Below are 22,208 nucleotides of genomic sequence, written 5' to 3' on the forward strand. Positions count from 1 at the left end.
ACACCTACCCTTTCTTGGGTCTTTAGATCTACAAATCTACGTCGCAGGACACTCCCATCATCCTAGTTGAGACCATCTGGCTGCTTAGATATCTCGCTTTGACATCTAGACCTTCCGTAGCCCGGCAGCATACCGAGAAGTCTCAGATTCGGAATCACCCAATGGAGATTACTTCCCACTTTGACGTGGATTATCATGGCGGCTTTCAAACTCCCGAACCCAAAATGTACAATGTCATGCTATCAAGCACGAGCTGGGTATCACTATGTTCACCTTCTCCTGGAATAGGAACCACACACGTCTATTATACACACAAAGGTTCTTGTTGAACCTCTCTTCCACTTCATGCCGGTCGCATTTGCATAATAGACGGAGGTCGGAGAGGTTGCTGCTGCTGCTGCAGCGGCCCACCTGCCATGGCCTGTTCTCCAAGTTCCTGCGCTCGCTTTCGCTGCATGAGATCTCCCCGAATGCCCCTCAGATATCTCGTGGCCTGCTCAATCAATTCACGGCTCTCCGTGCTTTCCTTCAAGGTTTGCAGCAGGGTCGCAACTTGTCGATTGTCATTCAGATGAGGACAAGTTCTGCCATGACCAAGGTGGGCAATCCCGCATAGTCCACAATGCTCGACGCCCGCGACCTTCAGTCGGCACCAACCCATAGGATGCTGCTCACCACATGCAGAGCATTGGTGCAATGGGGGCATACTGTGGACCGGGCCGAAATCATATGCGGCATCTCCATTAAAATGAGGTGCTTGTCCAAGGGGTACTCTGACTCGTTTAAAGGGCCGCGCTGTACAATCATTCCATCAGTTTCGGCGACGTCGAGGCGTAGATGCTGTCCTACCTTGAATGGTCCGCTTGGGTCGGACATCCGAGTCATCGGCGCTCAAGTCATCGACAGATTCTTCTTCGACTTCTGGGGCCTCCTGATAGTCCGGGTCCTGCCTCTTGGGTCTTCCACGGCCTTTACCTGGGGCCTCCACCTGTTCCATGGGTTCGCCGTCACCAGTACCACCATAGTCGACAGCCTACGCAGTTAGTTCTCATCCCCACACGAGATATACAATCCCAACTCACGTGTCTCTTGCGTTTGCCCCGGCCGAAAGCCTCTTCCTTCCTGGCCTGCTCTTCTGCGAACACTCGTTCGCGTTCTTGGAGAATCTTGTCCCAGATTCCCGGATTAGGAGTGTTGCTGCCCGTGTCAGGCATGTCTTCCTCAAGGCTGGATTTGTCGTTGGCCCAGATGCGAGCGAAACTAAATTGAGACTCGGCAGATTTCTCCTCACTTGTCTTGGTGTCCTCAATCTGGGATCGATCCAGGAGACGATCGACGGAAGCGGAATCGTAGACAATATCGTCAGCACCAGACTCGTCTTCGAAAAGCCCTTGGGCACCGTGCCGGAGAATGGACTCCAGATCATCGCCAGCCTCATCCTCTCGATCCATCCGCTCGATCAGTACATGATCCAGAGCCATCTTCTTACGCCCAATCGCCATGATTTTCTCTTCTGCGCTGTTCCGGATCATGAGTTGGAATACTAAGACCTTTTGCTTTTGACCGATTCGATGAGCTCGTGACAATGCTTGAATGTCTTGATGAGGGTTGAAGTCTGGGTCCAGGATAATGACGGTGTCTGCCGTCGCCAGGTTGATACCAACACCGCCGGCTCGAGTGGAGAGCAGAAATGCAAAGTAAGGCGAATCGGGAGCATTGAACTCGTCAATGCGTTTCTGCTTCTCAGCAGCAGAGATCATGCCATCAAGACGACGATGCTGCAGTCCTAGTCCATCCAGGAAGTCCTCAACGACATCCAAATTGTCGAGAAATTGACTAAACATGAGCACACGGTGTCCGCGTTCATGCAGCTTTGGCAACATGATCGAAAGCAGTTGTAACTTTCCCGAGGCTGCCACCAGATTCTGGAATGCAGTCATGCTGTCAACATTCCGCTCTTCAATCTCACGGCTGTAGACAAAAGGATGGCAGAGTGTCTTGCGGAGTTGCATGAGGATGTTGTTCAGATTTGTCCGTTCCTTAGGAGGAATATTGCCGTCCCGGGCAAATATCGATCTCATCAACTGTGGATTCCTCGCCAGAATGGACTTGTACACCTTCTTTTGCACGCTCGACATGCTTACTGGCACAATCACTTGAGCCATCGGTGGGAGAAAGGTCAAGACTTGTGCTTTGGTTCGTCGTAGGAAAAACTTGCGAAGAGTCTCATGCAGCTCCGGAACGTTTTCTTGCGTGAGATTGGCATATTTTGCTTCAAGTTCTGCAGCATTCACGCTTCGGTCCAAGAATTGGAGGAGGTTGAATAACTCGCGAGCATTGTTCTGCAGCGGCGTACCGGTCAACAAGACCTTGAAGGGAAAGCGGAACTTGGACAATGCATCGTAGATCTGCGTCCGATCGCTCTTCAAACGTTGTCCTTCGTCGACTACTAGAGCTTGCCATGGTACCCTCATGAGATTTTTGCGTACCGAGTCTTCGACGATAGACTCATAGGAGGCGACAACAATATGAGCTTTAATGTCTTTGGCTTCGGGCCGATTTTTCTTCTGCTTTTGCTTTTCTTCTTCATCCTTGTTCTTGGGGAATAATTCGTATTCCTGTGTCAATCGCCTGGCCATAGAAGAGCCATAGTAGGTCACGACTCTGAGAGACGGTGCCCACTTCTTGGCCTCTCGGCGCCAATTGGGAACAGTAGCGTTTGGCACAACTACGAGGAACGGCCAGCATTTGTGATCTTGAGCCAGTGTAGCAAAGAAGGAGATGAGCTGGATGGTCTTACCCAAACCCATTTCGTCTGCTAGAATGGCATTCTGATTCTGATACCATTGAAAAAGGAGCCAATTCAGGCCTTCCAGCTGGTACTGCATCAATTCACCACCAGTCACAATGGACGGTTGTTTCTTTTTGATCAGGGTTTTCTGAAAGTCCATTGCCCGAACCTGGACCAAATGACGCCTCAACGTGGATTGAGCGGGTATCGAAAGGTGCAGTTTCGTAACGTAGTCTTCGTATGCTTCTTTGAAGTCGTTCCAACGTTCGGTATCAGAATAGACCGGCGGCTTCTCCCATATGGCATCTTCATAACCCAGACCTTTGTACTTTACAAAGGCCATGTCGACTTCTTTGACTCGGGCCAGGTCGATTTCCTTCGTGCTGTTCCTGACAACGCTTGAGTAGCGAACGTCGAAGACGATGTCAACTTTGAAGACCTCTTCTGGAATCGCATCTGCGGTGGTCATTTTTGGCAGTTGGTTTTCGGGCTTCTTCATGAAAGCCGTACGCATGGTACCCACAGCGATTCCCCAGACCCAGGTTCCGGGCATCCAATTTGTGCGGAAGTACGATTGAGCTCTCCATTTCACTAGATACTCCTTTTCGTTTTCTTCCATTTGGTCGACTGTAGTTCCTGGAACGTAGGCCTCAAGATCGACAGGTCTCCAAGCTACCAGAGTATCAATCTGGTGTTGATTCTCGATACAGTCTTTACAAGTCCACGATCTGTGGTAATGCTCAAAGCGCCTCTGTGCGAGTTCGGATTTGTCTAGCATTTCTTCGTCATCGTCGTCATCAAGTGAATGGGCTGTTTTGCGCTGTGGCAGATGATGCATATGCCATGGACGATTACACTGCGCACATCTGAACATGACGCGTGCAATGTTGTTGATCATGCTCGGCTCGACAATGGTAATTGGATCTTTCCCGCCATTCTCTTCTCTCTGGACTTGCTCTTGCCGAGTGGTAAGGCGGTTGCGCAATGGCCTAGAGCAGGGGCCCAGCTCATTGCAGACAACACAGCGACCCTGGTGAGGCGCCAACTCGTCCTTTATATGAGCAAGACCAATACATCGCCGGCACTGAAGGACGAACAAATCGTCGCCTACTTTCGTGACCAGATGATCTCTGCTCCCTCTGGGGCCTAAGCAAGACTTGTGGTAAGAGTTCGTACATCCCTGGCAGTATACAAGTGGCCCTTTGGCGGGATCGTCACCAGTGTAGTTGCAGGTATCGCAGTCCTGACGATGTCGTTTCCTAAAAGGATCGTGTTCCGAAAGACGAAGAAAATGTTCTTTTGTGCCGATGACTTTAGGAGCCGTCTTCTCCTCTTCAAGGCTGGAAATGTCGTCTTCCTGCCGTTCGCGCATGCTATGTTGAGGCTTTGCACGTGTTCTTTCCGACCGGCGCTTGCCAGCTTCGGGCTCGGAAGAAGAAGAGAATCTGGATCTGGTGGCACGTAATGGTCGTGTTCGTCCTCTCGAAGGTTTAAGCGCAGACTGACGGGGCCGACCCTTTCGCCGACGGGGCGTGTCAGAGTCATCATCGAGTTGGACGAATTCTTCTTGGAAGTAAGCAGTCTTTGTCTTCGAGGTGAGACGCGCTGAGCGTCTGCCGCGAGTGTGAGGAGCATCTGAAAGTTCTTCCGCGGCTGTTTCCGATTCATCTCTCATCTCCTGTTCAGAGACCTCGCTGTCGTTGGCCCTAAACCGACGTCGACGCGGGCGAGATCGTTCGTCTTCGTCTGACTCCGAGAGGTTCATCGTGCTCCAGTCCATCATTCCTGATGCCATCGGTTTGCGCGAGCCTCTTCTATTGGATTTGGACTCGCCGCGCTTTTGGAATTCTCGAAGTGAAGCAGAGCCGTTATTAAGGCCGCGTAGCTCGCGTGAAGAGACCTGGTTAGGAGACATCGTTGAGCAATTAGCCAACGCATAAATGAGGAGGGTGAGTGAGGAGAGGAGGTAGGGGTTGAAGAAAAGAGTTTTGGATCAGGAGGGCGAATAAAAGGACGACGTCGGGAAGTCTCAAGGACAAGTGAGGCCACTTACAAGATCTTGCTCGTCACTCTTCAGCCTCACGAGATATTTGTCGCCCTTGAGTTTTTCAAGCACCTTCTGGACCGAGAAATGGCCCGGTAGATGTTCATATTCCTCCTTCTCTTCCTCTGACAGCTTCGGGACGTCGATGTAGAAGTTGTGCTGTAGACGAGTGACAATAGACCTAACAAGTTCATCCTCACTCGATAGATCTTCTGCAGGACTTCCACGACCGTCGCCGCTCATGGGTATCGGATTCTCCTCAATGTGCTGTATGTCACCACCGCTGCTGCTAACACTTGGTGCTGACACTGCGCTTTCGATATCAGAGCCGCGTGAACCCTGCGACGCGGTCTCCTTGCCAGCATCCTGATCGGCCTTCTGATTCACTGGCGGCTTACCTAGCCAAGAGGATATGTCCATAACGTCCATCGTCTTGGAATGTTGGGGGACAAGGTGACGCTGAAAGCGTCCTTCGAGTCTCGGCGTGTATTATGTCGGGTGCGGACCGATTGAATCTGCCATGCAGATCGCTAAAACAGTCTACATTGGACTTTTGATAAGAACAATTATTTGAAGGGTTCGTATTCGCAATGAGTTCTGGAATCAAGGCTGCGACTCGCGGTTGCGACTTTCGGTTGGAGCATGATGGAGTCGACGCGCTGCGCGTTGATGGCGTCGTCGGCAACGGAATCAATTTCACGTTTCATTTCTCCAACTCGCCGCATTTTTCTGCCATCAGTCAACCACCCTTGCGGCCTTCCATATTCTTTGAACTTGTGAATGCAGTCCGTTGTACGCATTGCTCTGCGCAACAAGCTTGCATGTGCGGCGTCCGCTGAAACAACTACTCGCCGTTGGATCTCCCTAACTGGCGCCATTGAAAAGGGTAAACGAGATGGCCAGTATAGCAGAGTCAAGCATGAACGCCGCTATGAGGATCAGCGAGCTTCTCCTGGCACTGGAAATTACAAGAACATAGAGAGCCACGATGGCTTGGAGTTCGATGGATTTAAGAGCTATAGACAACGCCTAAAGAATAATGGCCGCGGCAGAGACTCAGTCGATGTCGGCATACCCACGAGCCTTCCATACACTACAGCAACCTCGGAATTCATCTGGGGCACTCACTCCGTCTTAGCCGCTCTGAAAGCCAAGCGACGCAAGATATACAGGCTCTATCGACTGCTACCCGATATTGAAAACCCTGACAACGAACAAGAGGAGGAAGAGGCATTGAAGTCGTTCAGTAGTCCAACTCAGGATCGAATGAGAAGGAAGAAAGAGGCCGGTGTCTCCCAGACTTTGGCGGAAATCTACACAATTGCCGAGCAAGAGGGCCTCCGTGTCGAAAGGGTTCGGGGTCGTGACTGGAAGAACAAATTCAGCAAAGCTACCGGTGGACGACCGCATAATGGGATATTGATGGAGACGTCGCCGCTCTCTCCATTACCCGTCACGGCCTTGCCTCCCGTCAAGCGACCCGACGATGACATTTCTGCTACCATTGGATGGGCAAAGCAGGAACAAGCCCATAGCCCTCAAAAGGTCTTCGCCTTCGAGAACTACGTGGCCAGTAACCGTCTACATCCACATCGTCCGGCTCACCGTTATCCATTCATGCTGTTACTGGACCGCATCACCGACACCGGAAATTTTGGCGCAATCGTACGTTCAGCCTGGTTTCTCGGTGTAGACGCCATACTTATCCCCGAGCACGGCACCGCTTCTGCAGCAGGCAGCACCAATGCTCTGAAAGCCTCGGCAGGCGCACTGGAACATATGCCAATCCTGCATGTCAGGTCCGAGGGGGAATTCATCAAATCTTCTCGTGAAAATGGCTGGAAGTTCTTTGCTGCTGATGCATCTGAGGCTGCTGGTGATTGGAATAGCCATAACACTCGAAAGTTCAACAAGGTCGGACCATTGAAACCCGAAGGTGCCTTGTTGAAGTATCCTTGTGTCCTCGTCCTCGGCAACGAAGAGACCGGTGTTCGAAGTTTCATGCATAACCTCGTCGACGGAGTGGTCGGAATACCGAACGCAAGACCGGATGTTGGAGACATTGACAGCTTGAACGTCAGCGTCGCTGCGGCTTTGTTGATCCAAAAGTTCTTCAACTCGGCGCGAATTGAAGACGCAGCAGTATGATCGCGGAATGTATGCAGTCTCCGCTCCTGCCCTCTGTCCAGTCCTGGCAAAAGGTTCATAGTCTTAGGAAGCAACTCACTCCTTAGCCAGCCACTCGAGAGAATAGACCGGGCTGTTCCTCCTGAACGGAACGATGACATCTCCCGCCGCATTCGCTGCAGCACTCTGAACAGCCACCTTCTCCATAACTTTCTCCTCGCTGGCCGAAATCCTGATCTTCGCCCCACTAGCCTCTATACGATAGAATTTCCGTCCAAAGCCGCCTAGAAATCCCTCCAGCACATCTTGCGACACCCTCTCTTTCTCAATCATGCCCCTTTCTACCGCTCTTTCAAAAGCTTGCAGCACGTACTGCGTAGCATAAGGCTGCGTGAACACACCCGCCGCACACTTCCCTACCTCGAAGTCCAACCCACCCTTCTTTGCGCGCAGCGGGTGCGGTGCACTATCCGTGCCCAGAAAGAACTTCTCATCCCCACTGGTCGCGGCCTTCAACAGCGCAAGCCGATCCCTCGGCAACTTCGCGACGGGCTTGCAAAAATTAATCGGATCGCCTGCCCAGTCGTCCACGATCAGGCTGAGATGATGCGCCGTGATCGTCGCCACGACATTATCCCCGCATTGCTTCACAGCCTCGATGGCCGCGGCCGTGGTGCAGTGTTCGAGGACAACGCGCAACTTCGGAAACCGGTGGTGCAGATCAAGGAGTGTGGGGAGGAACGCTTCTTCGGCGTTGAGCACCGTGATGTCTTCTGCGGGTGGTGCTTCGCCGTGCAGGTTCAAGACCAGGCCTTCCTGTTCCATGGCCCGGAAGACGGGGTAGAATTGCTCGTAATCGACAACGCCCGAGGCAGAGTTGGTGGTTACGCCTGCTGGATAGGACTTGACGCCGTAGATGATACCGGATTGTTTGGCCTGGCGGATCGTATCGGGCGTGACGGATGGGTGCAGGTACAATGACATTAAACATTTTGCATCGGTGTACTTGGAGATAGATTGCTTATAAGATAAGGCGTGCTCGACCGTGGTTATGGGTGGGATGAGGTTGGGCTGTAGAATAGAAGTCAATTCCCACATATTCCACGTATGCCCCATATGCGGTTGACCTCGTCTACTGAAAAAGAGTAGATGCTACGAGCTCAGCTTCAAGAGAGCTTACCATGACAAACACAGTCTCGACACCACCCTGCTTGATTGTAGGAGCGACCGCTTCGAGCATAGCACCGTCACGAAGATGGACGTGGAAATCCGCAGACGCTGGGAGGACCAGCCCGTCGAAAAGTCGGTGCGTCATTCTGCACAATCTCAACCAGAGTCTGAGGTCCAAGAGGGTAGGCTGTGTACAATCAAATGGATCTTCGGTTGAGAGTTGGAAGCAGCAGTTTGATTGAACCAAAAAAATATGTGAAATCCAATGAGGTGTCAGTTTCTTGGATTTGTACTTTAGCGTATCAAATACGGCGGAGCATAAAGAAGGTCAACAGCTTGCTCAAGTATCTTGGAAAATCTCTCGAGAGAAAACCAGTTGATGTATGACTTTGATGAGAGGAAACGAGACAATTGAATCTCTTCATTTGTATTGTGTCAGTTGTACATACGATGTTCCATTCTCGAGAACATCTCCATCATCCCAGGTACCATGTCAAACCATGTCACATCCCAAGCTCCAGAGTATTTGCAATTTTTTGGTCGAACTTCGGGGTCCTTCATTATGTACCGACCACAACTTCTCTAATGAGCTATCTTTCATAGCTTTACCATTGATAAAATGCTTCTTGCTGAATAGAATCCATCTTTGAACGCCGGTTGCTCTCATATTCATCCATCAGTGAGATGCTTGTCGCCTTGCCGTATGCATAAATCAATCAAAATCGCTCAGGTTTTCGTGGCCGTTATGCAATTTCAGTCCTGTCGATCGATCAGCACGATAATTCGTTCATCAAGATACTGGTGGTCATACTTCATCAGTAAGTCGATCCAACAACTGTATGCTCAATATCATCACAAGCAATCCTAGTGTCACAATCACCAGGAGCCCAAAGCCGAACCAACCCAATACCATTGCGGCTGTTCCGACTCCGGACTTGACACTTCCATTTCCGAGGTCTTTGACAACTATGCTTGCAGCCACAGCCGCAGTGTGCTGCCACATCACCGACACCAGCACAAAGACTGATGCGATGAAGATGGTTGCCAATGCCACTTGTGACACAGCCCTTGAGGGAAACGGGCGCACTTCGTGTTCGGACCCATCAGGACCAGTGCTCGTGTGCCAGCCAGGGAATGTTGCGAGGAGGAGGAACGTCAAAAAGGCAAGTACGATGGCGATGATGAGCAGGTAGGGGAAGACAATGGCGTTCTTGAATGTGCTGGCCACCCATATCAAGTTGAGAGGATCTTGGTCGACACTGACCAAGTCTGCCAATGCAGTCGAATTCTGGTTGCACATCCATGCTCCACCGTCGGCTTTGATGCATATTCCAAAGTATCCAACTCGTATTGTAAGATCTGCCTCATTGACAATATTCGCAATGGCTGTCGAGACTCCTGGGTCGACCTGGACAGTGCTGAATACAGGAGGGTATTGTTGGTAGTAGAGTGAGATGAGGTAGATGTCGGGAATTAGAGGAGAGGTTGAGGAACATCCTGCGAGTAACAGAGCTAGAGGAGATAAGTTAGCTTGGGGTGAATGCTGGAAACAGGACGATACTCACATAGGAGGATGATTGCAATGGCTATCAAGATCATAAGAACATGATGGTAGCCTATGAATGGAACAAATCTCCTCCACCCTGTTGCGAATCTGGGTGCCATACTGCTCGGAGGTCAATGCAGATGGATCGGGGGATTATGTTGAAGTGTCTGCGGGTTCCCGTCCGTGCGGACGGTAGGCGGTATGGGAACTCAGCACGAGCAAGAAATTGGCACGCAGCCCGGTTCGACAGGTGGTCAAAGCAGATCGGTCGACTGCAGGTACCGAGTAATAAGGACAGTACGTCGATATGGTGTATTGTGCTTGAGGTAGCGATATTCACAGATTGCTGGAAGTTGTAGGTCAGCTTCCTGCGTCTTGCAAGCTGGGTAGAAGGATAGAGAGAAGTAGGGGAGGAGAAGAAGGGGAGAGGGGCGTAGCTTGATTTAGTCTTGGAATATTCTGAGACTGGGACTGCAAGGCACCAATTGTCATAATGGCTCAGAGATCTGCCATTGATAATCGTGGAGGTTGGTCTGTGTGGTGAATGGAATATAGATGGCTGGGCTGAGATGCACTTTTTTCGAAATGGGAACGGTTGTCAGTGTTTTGATTTAACTAAATTAGGCTTAGTCCAGCCTTCCCACTTTAATTCCAGGCTGCGCAAAAAACCACAAGGCTCCATGACATCATCTCACATCTTGGACTGTCTCTCGAATGCTCATTTATTTGCATTTCGACTTGACTGGCCTTTTCTTCAATCGTATTATCTGGAAGTTCTCCAGTGGTGTGTACCGAGTACTTGCTTCGAACCGTAACGCTGCACGAATTCTCCATAACCAATAGTCATTGATGCTTACGCTTCACGCTCATTCCCAATCCCAGTTTCATATCGACCAATCCAGACAACACACGTTGCCGTTCAGGTTGGCATACATCTACCACATTAAACAAACGCCGAACAAAATGCCGCTGAGACACATCTCCAATGCATCATCTAGGCACGAAAGCATAAGCACCAAGGTCGAGTTTCGGCTTTCGTCCTGGTGACCCAATTTCAGAACTATCGTCTTCGCTGTTCGGCACCATTGCATCCTCGCTCCCCCGCAACCCAGCTGTATTGCTCGCTGCTTTGGACAACATGTCTCTGTTGACAGTGGACGCTCCAAGTGACTCGAGTGCTGATTGTCGCCTCTCGGATGATTGGTACTGGAATGTCTGCAACAGATCCGGAGTTCGCCGACATCGTGATGATGGCCCTGTCTTGCCAAAAGTATTCACTAGACGCGCGTGCACTTCTTGTGGCTGCGCTGACATCCTAGATCTGCGCTGTTGTGGGCTTGAGGGCCAACGAGAAACTGAGGTACTCTTTTCCGAGGATTGAAACGCAAATCTTTCCAGCAGCTTTTCATTCTGCTTTCTGACGTGATACTCCAATAAGTCCTCGAATGCGTCAGGATCGGCATCTTGGCTTATTTCGCGTCCTGCTTCAGGATCAGGTGAAGTTCGGCTTTTCGAGTTGCTCTTCGACGGAGAGTTGTGTGAAAGGGATGGGTAGAAAGGGGAAGGTGATGCAGCTACGGGAGAAGACTGAGGTATGGACTCAGGAGCGTCATCAGGCTCTTTGTGCCATTCGGAAGACTGTTTTGCAGGCTGTTGGAGAGATATCTCCTTATTTGGGCTGACTTTTTGCTGTATATCGCAATCGAACAACACCTCTCCGACAGATGACTCAGAGAAAACCTCAAATCTGGATCGACTGCTCTTCTTGACTTTGCCCCTCTTCTCAGCTAACGGGCTAGCCTCGATCTCTTCACCTGTAGAAGCAAAGAATGGACTTTCCCTGACTTCTCGACTGGGCGAAGGATCCATAGAGTCAGAGCACAAGCGCTGCCGTTTCGGAGGTTGATAGGTCGACATCATCGAAGCTCTTGCTAAAAAGGCTGAACGGTCTGTAGCCGCTGCGGTGCTGACCGAAGCAGTCACACTGCGCCTGAGCGCAGGAGCCGAGTTGATTAGCCTTGGTTCCCAGGAGGCATTTTGATGACGCTCGAGAAGTCTCTGCTGTGTTGGCGAAGGTGTAAGACTGTTTGGGTCCAACTCAGCAAGCGGCTGTCGATGAGGCTTGAAGAACGTTTCGATGGACTTCTTGGGCTTCAACTCTGCAGGACCTGCGTAACTCTGTCGTCTGTTCTCGCCAAGTGCCGGTCGGCCAAGCGATTTGGTATAGTCGAGTTGAAGAGGCTTCTTCGAGAAAGGGTCCAGGTCTCCGCATGCCACGCCTATTGCCGTGTCTGGGTCGACATAGGGCCCTAGGTAAGGCATATCGCGCTCTGACATACCTGGACTAAGCTCTTTCAGGAAGACCATCTTTTGTGTAATGGGGCAAAATACCCGGTGGTGGAGAAAGGTCAACTCGGCTTGCTGGAAACTATCCAGATAGCCGTTGGGAACGACTAATTTCCCCTCGAACTGGATCATGCGCAAGATCTTCTCAACGTCCTTGTACTTCCGAACGTAGCTGTATGCTGTCTTCAGACCCAGCTTCTCGATGTTTGGCAAGTAGTCGCAGCCACTGAGGATAGCCAGTCGCATGAACATTGTGTCTGTCCAGCCTGCAAGACTGATGTCTTTGCATAGAGGGAAATCTGCCCTCTCAATCTCTACCAATTCGCCATATTGGTTGAGTTTCGTCAGTAGGCGCTTAGCACCAAATACTAGGAGATCTGAGTCTTCAGAAAGAATGCCGTCAATGATGCCCTTCTGCTCCAAATAGACTAGCTGGGCGTCAGCTTCGTATGGAGCTACGATATACTGAACGTTGAGCTTCTTCAGTTCTTCGATCAAATGCCGGGCCATTAGCGGAGTAACATCGACAGACTTCTGGAGCTCTTGTTGTGCTTGACTCATCTTCCCAGCTCTATGCAACTCCAGACCCAATGTTTTGCTTTCCTGTCTTCTTTTCCGCCGAGCAGCATTCGTACCGGCCTTGCTGGGTAAGTTGTCTCCGTCAAATATGAGGTAAGGCGTCACGCCGAAGTCAAGAAGCATTCGAACTCTGCTTAATACAAAATCGATATGGATAGTGGTGGGTTTGCCGAGGGCAAGGGCAAAGGCGCAGCCCACAACACCGCGGTGTAGCCATCCGTATGCGTCGACTCCAATTGTCTGCCCGCTGAACTTCTTTAGAGTACATGGCTTCTGGATCGATTTGAGCAAGGGCAATAAGCCTATTGCCTCGTCAGCTTGCAGCCAGAGATATTGTGCCAGAACTTGCCCTTAATGCCCATTTCAAGAGTGGTTTTTGGCGCTCACCGCCTATTCCCAATGGTGTCTGATATTGTCAAGCCGACACGCAAACATGGAGTATCGCGCGAGAAACCCTGGAAGACAAGAACTCTGTTCCCTGAACGAACCTGTGCCATTGAAAGTTATATTCGTTGCTGTAGGACAATATTTGCTTGCGAGGCGCATTGACAGGGCATTCCGCCTAGATTCAACGCGCTTCAGCATCCAGACGCGCCTTGGGGAAGGAATCAGCGCGGGAGGAAAGTGCGAACGTCTGACCAGTCCTCTTGTGACATTCACACGTGTGCGATAGGAATTGATTGTCACCATGATCAGTCTGACTGATCCAACTTCTAGTGCGGGCTCCGCCCTTTCCGAAGTTCTACCGCCCCAGGAACTTTTTTCGAAGGGCTCTCCGACTGTGCAACGACTTGCCCAAGATATTCGCATTCTTTGAAGCGGTCATATGAGAATCTTTCAGCCTTTCGAACGTGCTTGACTTATTCAAATGGCTCGTGCTCTGAATAAAGTGCACAAGCAAATCTCCAAAAAGAGAGGCGGGAAAACCAACACTCTTCACGAAAACAGTCGAGATGCGAAAAGGCTACGGTCAGCGGGTGCAAGGGAAGAAAAATTACAACGTGTAATGGATGCCGCTGTGAAATCGAACCAAGTCTACGGTATGCCTACCCCTGAGAATTGCTATGTGCCGTTGCTGATCAGGATGCCCATACAGTCGACAGAGTCGCTTGGTTCAAATCAGCCTTAGAGGGCTCGGTTGGCGCTCTAAGTGAAGAGGAAATGCATCTGCTGACACAAAGGTATGCCTGGGTCAACACGATGGGATACTTGTTTCTGACGTGTGCAGCTACATCGACCGTGACGATGAACAGCTAGAAGAAGCCCAACAGCAACGGCGACCTGGTCGGCCACCCAGCAAGCTAGAGGAACAAATCAAACAGAGGAAGGAGGCTGAGGAACGTGAGTTCCGAGGTGGCTTCTGGGTCCCTGATCTACGAAATGAAGCAAGCCGATCCAAAGTGGAAAAATGGGGAGGAGATTGGAGTGGTTTGAATACGCTTACTTTCGTGCGTGTGGTAAAGTCAGGCGAGGTCAAACCATCAAGCTTCCCACCAAAAGGGCTCTCTTGAAACATGCACGGCTCTTTTCTAACGTCAAACAAACATACGGCTGTGTACATGATTGACTGGACCCCATCAATCAAGTTCCCGCAACGAAACCCTCGGACTTTGAAACCCTGGAGATCTTGTTCAGACAGCATGGGACATCAAGCAAATGCATGTTGTTGGCGAGGAAGTGGAATATTCAACTCATCGGTCAAGACCGGAAGACTGATCTTATAACGGTTCTGAATATTCCGATTGTGCCTGACGGGCATATCATCAGTTAACTTGGAGGACCCGATACGCAGGCCAAAACTCGTCGGAAGGTTATCCCCCTGTATGGAACAGACCGTTGTGGCCTACCAAGAGATGGACAAGGCTCTGTTAATGAGCTGGCGGCTTCGAGTTTCGTCTGCCACACTGGTAGGAAACAAGATCAGACGGGACCTATTGCCCATGTGGACATGTTAGGTATCGGCAAGAGCAGCTGCGGAAGAGGTGTCCATATCATAGATGATTGAGGCGGACCATTGGTGATATCAAGGAGCATGGTGAAAATCTATACTTGTATCCCCATCTTCGGTACGGACTACACCTAGAACAATATCCGAGGAGTCGAGACGACCGTGACAGAAGGCTCCAGGTGTACCTAGGCGTCGAGGGCGTGCTAGGGAAGTCCGTCACGTCCGTCACGGTCCGTGTCATTTCAAACCTTAAGTTTTGGAGATGGCGTGTTTCCCAAAAAATTATCTTGTTACAGGACAGCCATTGCTTTATCCAACTGCGCAACTGAGTTCTTCGCATCCATCACCCTTTCGTTGACTATTTTGCGTACTCATCTACTAGTACTTACGATGAACTCTCTGCGGCTCTTCAGCCGGGCTCTGCCCAAGGCCTCATTACGCCAATCTGCCATCCGATACTCTCCCTCAGTTTCGAGGTTTACAGCTCGCCGACCAATATGGCAACCCGCAATGCGAACATCATACCCTGCGTTCTCGACTTCTACATTCCACAGAGAACCCGCGGGGGACTGTAAGCAGAATCAATTCCGGCCAGGAAATCTCTCTAATCCATCAATAGCCGATCTCGAGCTCGCCGAGAAGCTGAATTCCGAACGACAGCTCGAATTGGAAAACAACGACGAGAGCACAGTTGCCGCCATCGATGACTTCTTGAAGACCCACCCTTGGGAAGTGCAAGATAAGCCTGGTACACATGAAGTCACATTGACAAGGGAGTTTGGTAATGAAAAGTGAGGATGCTGCCTTACCAAGATCAAGACTGAGTGTTGACAATTCTCCTTCTAGGATCAAGGTTTCCTTGAGCGTTGCCGAGATCGACAACATGCCCGAAGAGGACGAATTCGGCGGATTAGATGAAGATGGCTCCCTTGAAGACGAAGCAGACTACGGCTCGAATAAGGCGACCATCAACCAGTCAGGTACAAGAGGAGGCAAAGTTGATGTGATGCCAGAGGACAGCATCGCACCTGCCGATAGAGAGGGAGAGGATGCCGCCGGTATGACGAGCGAGACACCAGCCTACCCTATCCACCTGACAATCACCATTACGAAACCTGGTAAAAAAGCCCTTGAGATACGAGCTGTTGCGCAGGAGGGTACTGTCGAAATCGATACCATCAGCTTTTTCCCCAAGGAGTCGCTGCTGGAGGCGCAGAACCCCAAAGATGCTCAAGAGGCTCGCAGTCTGTATGCTGGTCCAACAATTGGCAACCTTGACCCCGACCTCCAGGCCATGCTCGAGAAGTACCTTGAAGAGAGAGGAATTGATGCAGAATTGGCTACCTTCTTGTTTGAATATGTCGACTACAAGGAGCAACGAGAATATGTTAAATGGCTCGATGGTAAGTGCGGTTGCTTCTTTTTGACTGGCGGCGAGCTAACTCTACATGCAGATGTGAAGTCCTTCGTCGAGGAGTAAATACTCGTCGGCTTTAGGCGTTGTAATCTCCAAATTCGCTCCTGTCCTATCTAGACCCTCCACTTTCGGCAGAAGCTTGATATCAAATTGGTGTACATTATGTGATGAGGCAAATTGTAGCCCGACAATGCAATTATCAGATACCCTTTGGATGCGCTCTCAAAACTGGGCTACCACCAGTGCAGTCTCTAACGAGCACTCTTTTAGCTCTATTTTCTTGTGACTGATCAGGGACGGTCCGAGTGTAGTAACCAGACTTAGTACATGCCATGCGCGATGGCCTGAGTCCATCGTAGTACAAGATCGTTTTTCTCGGGCATGCCTGAAGACTCGACTCAACGAGGACCGCCGTGGACCCTGTCTCTACCTTGGTTTATCTCCGCCACGGCATGCCAACTCTCACTCGTCAATCGTAGGCGACTAGGCGACGCTGTCAGCATCGATTTTCTTGAGTTCTTGGGTGTAAGGTTGGAAGCGCGATCTTTGCCACGACCTCAACTCATATACCGGTTGACAGTATAACACAACAACCTGATATGACCCAAAGTACACATCGATGAACTTGACATCGCAGACTCCAGAGTGCGAGTTTTCCCGCTTTCATCGACGATGACTCGACCATAAAACAATAAGGAATGCCGACAAAATCAACGTCAGTCGTCGTGTCACCCGCGAAGTCGTGACAATCACAACCAGCCGGGTCAGTACGAAGAGAGAAAATATCGCAGACGCCTTTACGGAAGTGCTCTCGAGGGGACTGCTCAGGAAACACTTGCGGATCGTTGGGTGCATTGGCCAATAGTCCTATACCAAAGCGCGTGTTACCAGTATTTCATCTCTCATCTAGACAGCGCCATCATGGCGCTGTACTTTCCAGCCGGGAAGTTCGAGTCAGGTAGGCTGATGATGATCCAGGTCAAGTCGTGTCCTGGACCGAGGCAAGTTTTCACGGCTCTGCAATCGGTTCAACTCATAACCCCGGCTCCTTCGAACAAAGAGAACTCTGGCCAATCGCCTTGGCCATATTAAACAACATGACCTCGACGTTGTTCCTCGTTCCATATGACACGGGAGATGCAGTGGAACGCAAAGTCTCATGCCGCCAAGGTCGGATTCCGTGGACCTTTCGGCTTTGGCTTCATCCACAGATTGCGGGGGACATGATTCCATCAACATTGACTCGCGCAGTCCGACTCACCGTATCACATCGTCTACAAGGGTCCATGATTGCAACCGGAGAGGTCAGCAGTTGGGTGGGATTACGGCAACAAACAGGAACCGCTAAACACTAGTCCATCCTACAGTAAGCGCCCCTCAATTCTCAAACGTCGCATTTGGCTAGTTGTATACGCATCTCTCACACGAAATACGAACCTGAACCATAACCAGGCGTGCCAGGCGCACCAGGATATACCTTATTGTTCCCCTCGACTCGGCCCTCCTATTTCGTCCTCGACTTCCCATACAATATTCGATTCTCGACAGCATTCTCTGCACATTGGTCTGTTGACATAACTCCAGCTCGTTTTGTCTTTGTGCTACTGTCGGTTTTGTTGCCTCTTCGTATCGTTTTCTGTTCACCATGGTGAACTACAAATTCGCGGCCCTTGGCCTGCTTTTGTCGACTGTTATCTTCTTCGTTATCTCCTCTATCATCTCAAAGACACGTCATGCTCGCAAAGCAAGACAGTGGGGATGCCAACCCGCCCAAGAGCGGAAAGCTAAGCTACCACTCGGTATTGATCTCGTCTGGGACATCATCAAAGCCGACCAGAATCAAGTGGTCCCTGCATTTTTCTTCGACATATACAAGGGGCAAGGAGTTCCAACATGGCGCCAAAGCATTCTTGGTACCGAACAGTACTTGACAACGGACCCCAAAAACATTCAAGCCATACTCGCCACGCAATTCAATGACTTTGAAATTGGAGAGCAGCGTCGCGGGAATTTTTTCCCGGTATTTGGGAATGGAATATTCACCTCAGACGGCAAAGCATGGTAAGTGGAGGGCGTGCAAAGGTGCAGCGTCCAGTTGATGCGCAGTATCTAACTCCGCTTCCAGGGAGCACTCCCGCGCCTTGCTTCGTCCTCAATTTGCCAGGCAGCAAGTGTCCGACCTGAACCTGGAAGAGGTTCATGTCCAAGACATGTTCCAACATCTTACCACAAAAGACGGCTGGACCGATATAGTGGACCTTGGGCCACTGTTCTTTCGCCTGACTCTCGACTCTGCTACGGAGTTCTTGTTCGGCCAAAGTGTGAACTCCCAACTCGCTGCTCTACCAGGCTATTCGAGCGAGAAAGTCAAACAAGCCGGCAATCTAGATTGGACCTCGTTCGGACGTGCTTTTGATGCTGCTACCATGACGGTCGGGGCACGGGGTCGGCTGGCAGAGTTATATTGGATATACTCACCTAAGCACTTCCACGAGAACATCAAATTGGTACACCAGTTCGCTGACTACTATGTCAATCTCGCCTTGACTACGGACTTGTCGTCTTTGAACGAACATCACCTCGAAAAAGGACAGAAGAAAGAGAAATATATCTTCCTGAAGGAACTCGTCCAGGCAACCCGAGACCCGGTCGAGCTTAGGAGCCAACTTCTCAACATCCTCCTAGCCGGTCGTGATACAACCGCTGGACTTCTCGGGTGGACATTCTACCACCTAGTCAGACATCCTGATATCTTCCAGAAACTGCGTGACACCATCGTTGAGCAATTCGGCACGTACGAGAATCCCAAGGAAATCAGCTTCGAAACACTCAAGGGCTGCTCGTATCTGCAACACACCATGAACGAGGTCCTTCGTCACAATGCTACGGTTCCCATAAATAGTCGACGAGCAACCAAGGACACGACTATCCCTCGAGGCGGAGGTCCAGACGGCAATTCTCCTTTGTATGTATCCAAGGGAACAGAGGTGGCCTATTCGGTCCACATCATGCATAACAGGGAGGATATCTGGGGCCCGGATGTTGCTGAATTCAAGCCCGAACGCTGGGTCGGACGAAAGCCGGGCTGGGAGTTCTTGCCGTTCAACGGAGGTCCACGGATTTGTCTGGGTCAGCAGTTCGCCCTGACGGAGGCCGGATATGTTATCGTGCGCATGCTTCAGAAGTTCGACAAGATTGAGGATTATGAGACGGATCCCATCATGCGGCATCAGTACAGCGTCACGACGGCGCCTGCGAGAGTGCCGCTTCGGCTGCACGAAGCGGCTGCAAGTTAGGCATCTAGGACGGATACAACAGAGGGGAATGTTTGAAAGCGCCGGATCTGTCAATCTCCATTTGAGACATTGGTAAAAGCTTCAGGTTCAGGTTCAGGTTCAGGTTCAGGTTCAGGTTCAGGTTCAGGTTCAGGTTCATTGGTGTGTGTTACTTTTCCTGCGATAGGGAGTATGCGAATGTCACTCCGGTCCATATCTGATTTTGCTATATGTACCTGCCAACTAGCCTGCAAAATTTCATGCCCTTTTGGTGACATGTAAACGATAGCCGAGCAGCGATCAGAATTTGATTGACCAACTTCGACACTCCGCTCGAGTGCCGCTTATCTGAGACTTGTTTCCACATGGCATTTGTCCACTTGATTACCATTCTCTCGCCAGGGGTTCGAGTAAATCTTTCGACTTTCAGATGGAGTTCCTCTTCTCATTGGATCTCCCAAGAGCCGTTGTGTCAAACTTGAGTGGTCCGGCGTCGATGGGTCGCACGAGCCCGTCCAGCACGGTTGTCGTAGACATGACGTCGGAAGATCCTCAAACAGGTTTGCACGGCAGTGAATGCTACACAGATGGACTGAAGTGATTAGTACCGCACCGATATCTGGGTTCTCTTCACTTTTGTCTCCTTGATTATCACTTGCTTAATTAAAAGGATTTGCCAAACGAAACACCCATACATACCCTTATTCTGCAGGACCATCGGGTTCGTTGCTGAGAATTATTCATCGCAATCATCCATTGGACGAAGACACTTGAGAAAGCCAAACAGACGCGGAAGACTACGAGAAAATCAGCCAACGGATCTCATCGCCTCTTCACATCTTCCTTCAAAATGTCATCCGCTAGCTCAGCCGTATCCAGCGCCTTCTCCTCCGCCACAGCCAAAGCCACCAGCAACGGCCCTAACGCAGGCATGTCGACCACCGGAATCATCTTCACCAGCCTGGCCGCCATTGTCACACTGCTCGCTCTGGTCGCTGGGACAATCTACTTCACCGGCTATGCGGACGACGTTGCTGAGTGGTGGGCCAAGCGGTACTACAAGGCCAAGGCCATCGCCGAGGTCAAAGTTCTCGAGAACGTGGGAAGTGAGAAAGTCGAGGGTGCGCTGAAAGGTATGTCACATGCCTCCTCCCCCCGGCCCAAATTTGTCAAAAAGCAAGCGCAGGATATTGACGTATGGTGACTCTAGACTCGCTCAAGAAGAACCCCATCATGGGCGAGGACGAGCTCGACAAAGTGTCGGGCGGTTTGGGCAAGGAGGCAGCGGAGCAGGGTCTGGGCGGTGTCAGTGACAGGTTGGGTGGGTTGGGGAAGTTTTAGGATTTCGGACTCAAACGATATGGAGCTCACCGTCCAAGGGAATGGTCATGTTAGGGGTCTTGGATTGCAACGGCAACGCGTACAGAGAATCGACAGACAAGGGAGCCGAAAGGAATACAGCACACTCACTGCAATGATTAGCTGGGGGGACTATTGAGTTAGAAGCAGCTCTCCGGATCCAAGCATACGAATGAAAAGTCCAATTAATGCATTCATTAGGTAAGAAGGGATTCATTCCAAGTAATCCGGCCTCAATTCAAAATGCGTGTCTTTCGTCAATGTCTCGAACTCGTCATCCTCATAGAAATCCGCCCGGACCTCAACCATATCCTTTGCCGATCTCTTGAAGAAGTCCCGCTGAGATACGGGCAGGTGGCACCGCATCCTGGAATTCGGGTAGAATGGGCTCTGATACCACGTCTTTTCGTCAGCACATGTCCTGCGGCCAAAACAGGAGAACGTCGACAGAACAAGTACCTGATATCCCAATCCGATCATGATCCTATGCGTCTCGGTCCCGTTGGGCATGCCCGCGTGCCACAGTCTCAAGTCACGGATCATGATATCACCAGGGGAGCACGGCGGCTGGATCGGTGGCCGAACCGCTCTGCGCGCCTCTTTGGCTTCCTCGGTGATCGCGGGTAAGGGTTCGCCTAGACGACCGTACTCTGCAATCTGTGCGGGTTCGGTCGCGATGATCTGCTCACGGTAGCTGGCCTGCGCGTGCGAGCCGAGCCAGAATTCCGTCGCGCCGTTGTCGATGGTGAACTCGCACAGGGGGATGTTGGCGATGAAGTAGTACGGATACTGCGGATGGGCGAAGGCGCAGTCCTTATGGGGCGGTTGGCGCATGCCCGAGGTATGGGAGAGCGCGACGTTCGAGGTCAGCCAGGTCCATATAGGTGTGTGGCCGAGGTACCTGTTCAGCAGCAAGATTGATCAGCTGGCGGAGGGCGAAACCAGGGAAAGAGTCGGATGAGCGAAGGAGATGGACGTAGGAGATGGGAGAACAACTGACGCATTGGCTAGTTGAAGGAGGAACGGGTTGAAGTAAACGTCCTCGAAGAGATAGGTGGCATCTGTGACGGGTGGACGTTGGAGGAAGTTGGCTTTTCCAATATGAGCATACTCCATACCAGTCCGGGGATATAAGTTACAGCATTGCTGGAAACGCACATTTGACCGCATGATTGTATATCTGATCCGGATCTGCTCTTTTCTTGTCGGCTTCCGCGCACATCTTCTCGTTCAAAGCGTTGATGTGTTTGACGTCGATCACGCCCTTGAGGACGACGAGTCCCTCCTGGTGCATCGCCTCGAGGGCCTTCTGGAGCGTCAACTGAGAGTACTTGCCTTTACGACGTTCGTCGTCGCTCAGCGTGATGATTTGGACGTGGTCTTTTTCCATGCCTGCAATCCTCTTGTTGGGCACGATGTCAGCCGTTGTTGACTTATGCGAAGGGGGAAACTGTTCGATTCACAGCAGCTCGGAGTGAGTCTATCAAGGGCACGACTTGTGGAAAATGGACATGTCCGGGGGTGGTGTTCATTGATAGGCGTTCTGCGCTTTGAGGACAGACTTCGCCTCTTCACCAAAGCATTGATATAAGCAGCTTAGATGGCC

At 51.0% G+C, this 22,208-nt stretch overlaps 10 protein-coding genes across 11 annotated transcripts; 5 read left to right on the plus strand and 5 right to left on the minus strand.

Moving 5' to 3' along the window:
• Window positions 1-167: 167 nt before the first annotated feature.
• PV05_01729 lies at window positions 168-5,462 on the minus strand. Of its 2 annotated transcripts, XM_013466760.1 has the most exons (4): window positions 4,845-5,462; window positions 1,083-4,691; window positions 850-1,033; window positions 168-795 (listed from the first exon to the last, which is right to left on the minus strand). In XM_013466760.1, the coding sequence occupies exons 1-4, from the start codon at window positions 5,262-5,264 to the stop codon at window positions 344-346; spliced, it is 4,665 nt and encodes a 1,554-aa protein (XP_013322214.1). In that variant the 5' UTR covers window positions 5,265-5,462; the 3' UTR covers window positions 168-343. The 2 variants fall into 2 exon arrangements, with proteins under 2 accessions (XP_013322214.1, XP_013322213.1); XM_013466759.1 differs by having other exon boundaries at window positions 168-1,033.
• A 113-nt stretch (window positions 5,463-5,575) lies between these two features.
• Window positions 5,576-7,196, plus strand: PV05_01730 (uncharacterized protein). Its single transcript, XM_013466761.1, has one exon. It carries the CDS (start codon window positions 5,616-5,618, stop codon window positions 6,981-6,983), a length of 1,368 nt encoding a protein of 455 aa, XP_013322215.1. The 5' UTR covers window positions 5,576-5,615; the 3' UTR covers window positions 6,984-7,196.
• On the minus strand, window positions 6,178-8,350 carry PV05_01731 (dihydroorotase, homodimeric type). The gene is made up of 2 exons (XM_013466762.1): window positions 8,143-8,350; window positions 6,178-8,033 (listed from the first exon to the last, which is right to left on the minus strand). The coding sequence occupies exons 1-2, from the start codon at window positions 8,275-8,277 to the stop codon at window positions 7,059-7,061; spliced, it is 1,110 nt and encodes a 369-aa protein (XP_013322216.1). The 5' UTR covers window positions 8,278-8,350; the 3' UTR covers window positions 6,178-7,058.
• Window positions 8,351-8,530: 180 nt separating this feature from the next.
• Window positions 8,531-10,233, minus strand: PV05_01732 (uncharacterized protein). Its single transcript, XM_013466763.1, has 3 exons — window positions 9,698-10,233; window positions 8,944-9,644; window positions 8,531-8,891 (listed from the first exon to the last, which is right to left on the minus strand). The coding sequence occupies exons 1-3, from the start codon at window positions 9,795-9,797 to the stop codon at window positions 8,886-8,888; spliced, it is 807 nt and encodes a 268-aa protein (XP_013322217.1). The 5' UTR covers window positions 9,798-10,233; the 3' UTR covers window positions 8,531-8,885.
• Window positions 10,234-10,425: 192 nt separating this feature from the next.
• PV05_01733 (uncharacterized protein) lies at window positions 10,426-13,154 on the minus strand. The gene is made up of 2 exons (XM_013466764.1): window positions 12,953-13,154; window positions 10,426-12,905 (listed from the first exon to the last, which is right to left on the minus strand). The coding sequence occupies exons 1-2, from the start codon at window positions 12,963-12,965 to the stop codon at window positions 10,669-10,671; spliced, it is 2,250 nt and encodes a 749-aa protein (XP_013322218.1). The 5' UTR covers window positions 12,966-13,154; the 3' UTR covers window positions 10,426-10,668.
• A 317-nt stretch (window positions 13,155-13,471) lies between these two features.
• On the plus strand, window positions 13,472-14,610 carry PV05_01734 (uncharacterized protein; the record flags this gene model as incomplete). The annotated part of the gene is made up of 3 exons (XM_013466765.1): window positions 13,472-13,643; window positions 13,700-13,784; window positions 13,832-14,610. The coding sequence occupies 3 exons, from the start codon at window positions 13,472-13,474 to the stop codon at window positions 14,112-14,114; spliced, it is 540 nt and encodes a 179-aa protein (XP_013322219.1). The 3' UTR covers window positions 14,115-14,610.
• Window positions 14,611-14,851: 241 nt separating this feature from the next.
• On the plus strand, window positions 14,852-16,307 carry PV05_01735 (uncharacterized protein). The gene is made up of 4 exons (XM_013466766.1): window positions 14,852-15,122; window positions 15,171-15,342; window positions 15,398-15,954; window positions 16,006-16,307. Exons 1-4 carry the CDS (start codon window positions 14,942-14,944, stop codon window positions 16,029-16,031), a joined length of 936 nt encoding a protein of 311 aa, XP_013322220.1. The 5' UTR covers window positions 14,852-14,941; the 3' UTR covers window positions 16,032-16,307.
• An 858-nt stretch (window positions 16,308-17,165) lies between these two features.
• PV05_01736 (uncharacterized protein) lies at window positions 17,166-19,368 on the plus strand. Its single transcript, XM_013466767.1, has 2 exons — window positions 17,166-18,029; window positions 18,094-19,368. The coding sequence occupies exons 1-2, from the start codon at window positions 17,614-17,616 to the stop codon at window positions 19,262-19,264; spliced, it is 1,587 nt and encodes a 528-aa protein (XP_013322221.1). The 5' UTR covers window positions 17,166-17,613; the 3' UTR covers window positions 19,265-19,368.
• A 457-nt stretch (window positions 19,369-19,825) lies between these two features.
• On the plus strand, window positions 19,826-20,772 carry PV05_01737 (uncharacterized protein). Its single transcript, XM_013466768.1, has 2 exons — window positions 19,826-20,376; window positions 20,454-20,772. Exons 1-2 carry the CDS (start codon window positions 20,094-20,096, stop codon window positions 20,582-20,584), a joined length of 414 nt encoding a protein of 137 aa, XP_013322222.1. The 5' UTR covers window positions 19,826-20,093; the 3' UTR covers window positions 20,585-20,772.
• A 36-nt stretch (window positions 20,773-20,808) lies between these two features.
• PV05_01738 (uncharacterized protein) lies at window positions 20,809-22,087 on the minus strand. The gene is made up of 4 exons (XM_013466769.1): window positions 21,761-22,087; window positions 21,603-21,693; window positions 21,062-21,503; window positions 20,809-20,992 (listed from the first exon to the last, which is right to left on the minus strand). Exons 1-4 carry the CDS (start codon window positions 21,990-21,992, stop codon window positions 20,816-20,818), a joined length of 942 nt encoding a protein of 313 aa, XP_013322223.1. The 5' UTR covers window positions 21,993-22,087; the 3' UTR covers window positions 20,809-20,815.
• Between the last annotated feature and the right edge of the window lie 121 nt (window positions 22,088-22,208).

The sequence above is a fragment of the Exophiala xenobiotica genome (genome assembly GCF_000835505.1).
Source record: "Exophiala xenobiotica strain CBS 118157 unplaced genomic scaffold supercont1.1, whole genome shotgun sequence".
Lineage (NCBI taxonomy): Eukaryota > Fungi > Ascomycota > Eurotiomycetes > Chaetothyriales > Herpotrichiellaceae > Exophiala > Exophiala xenobiotica.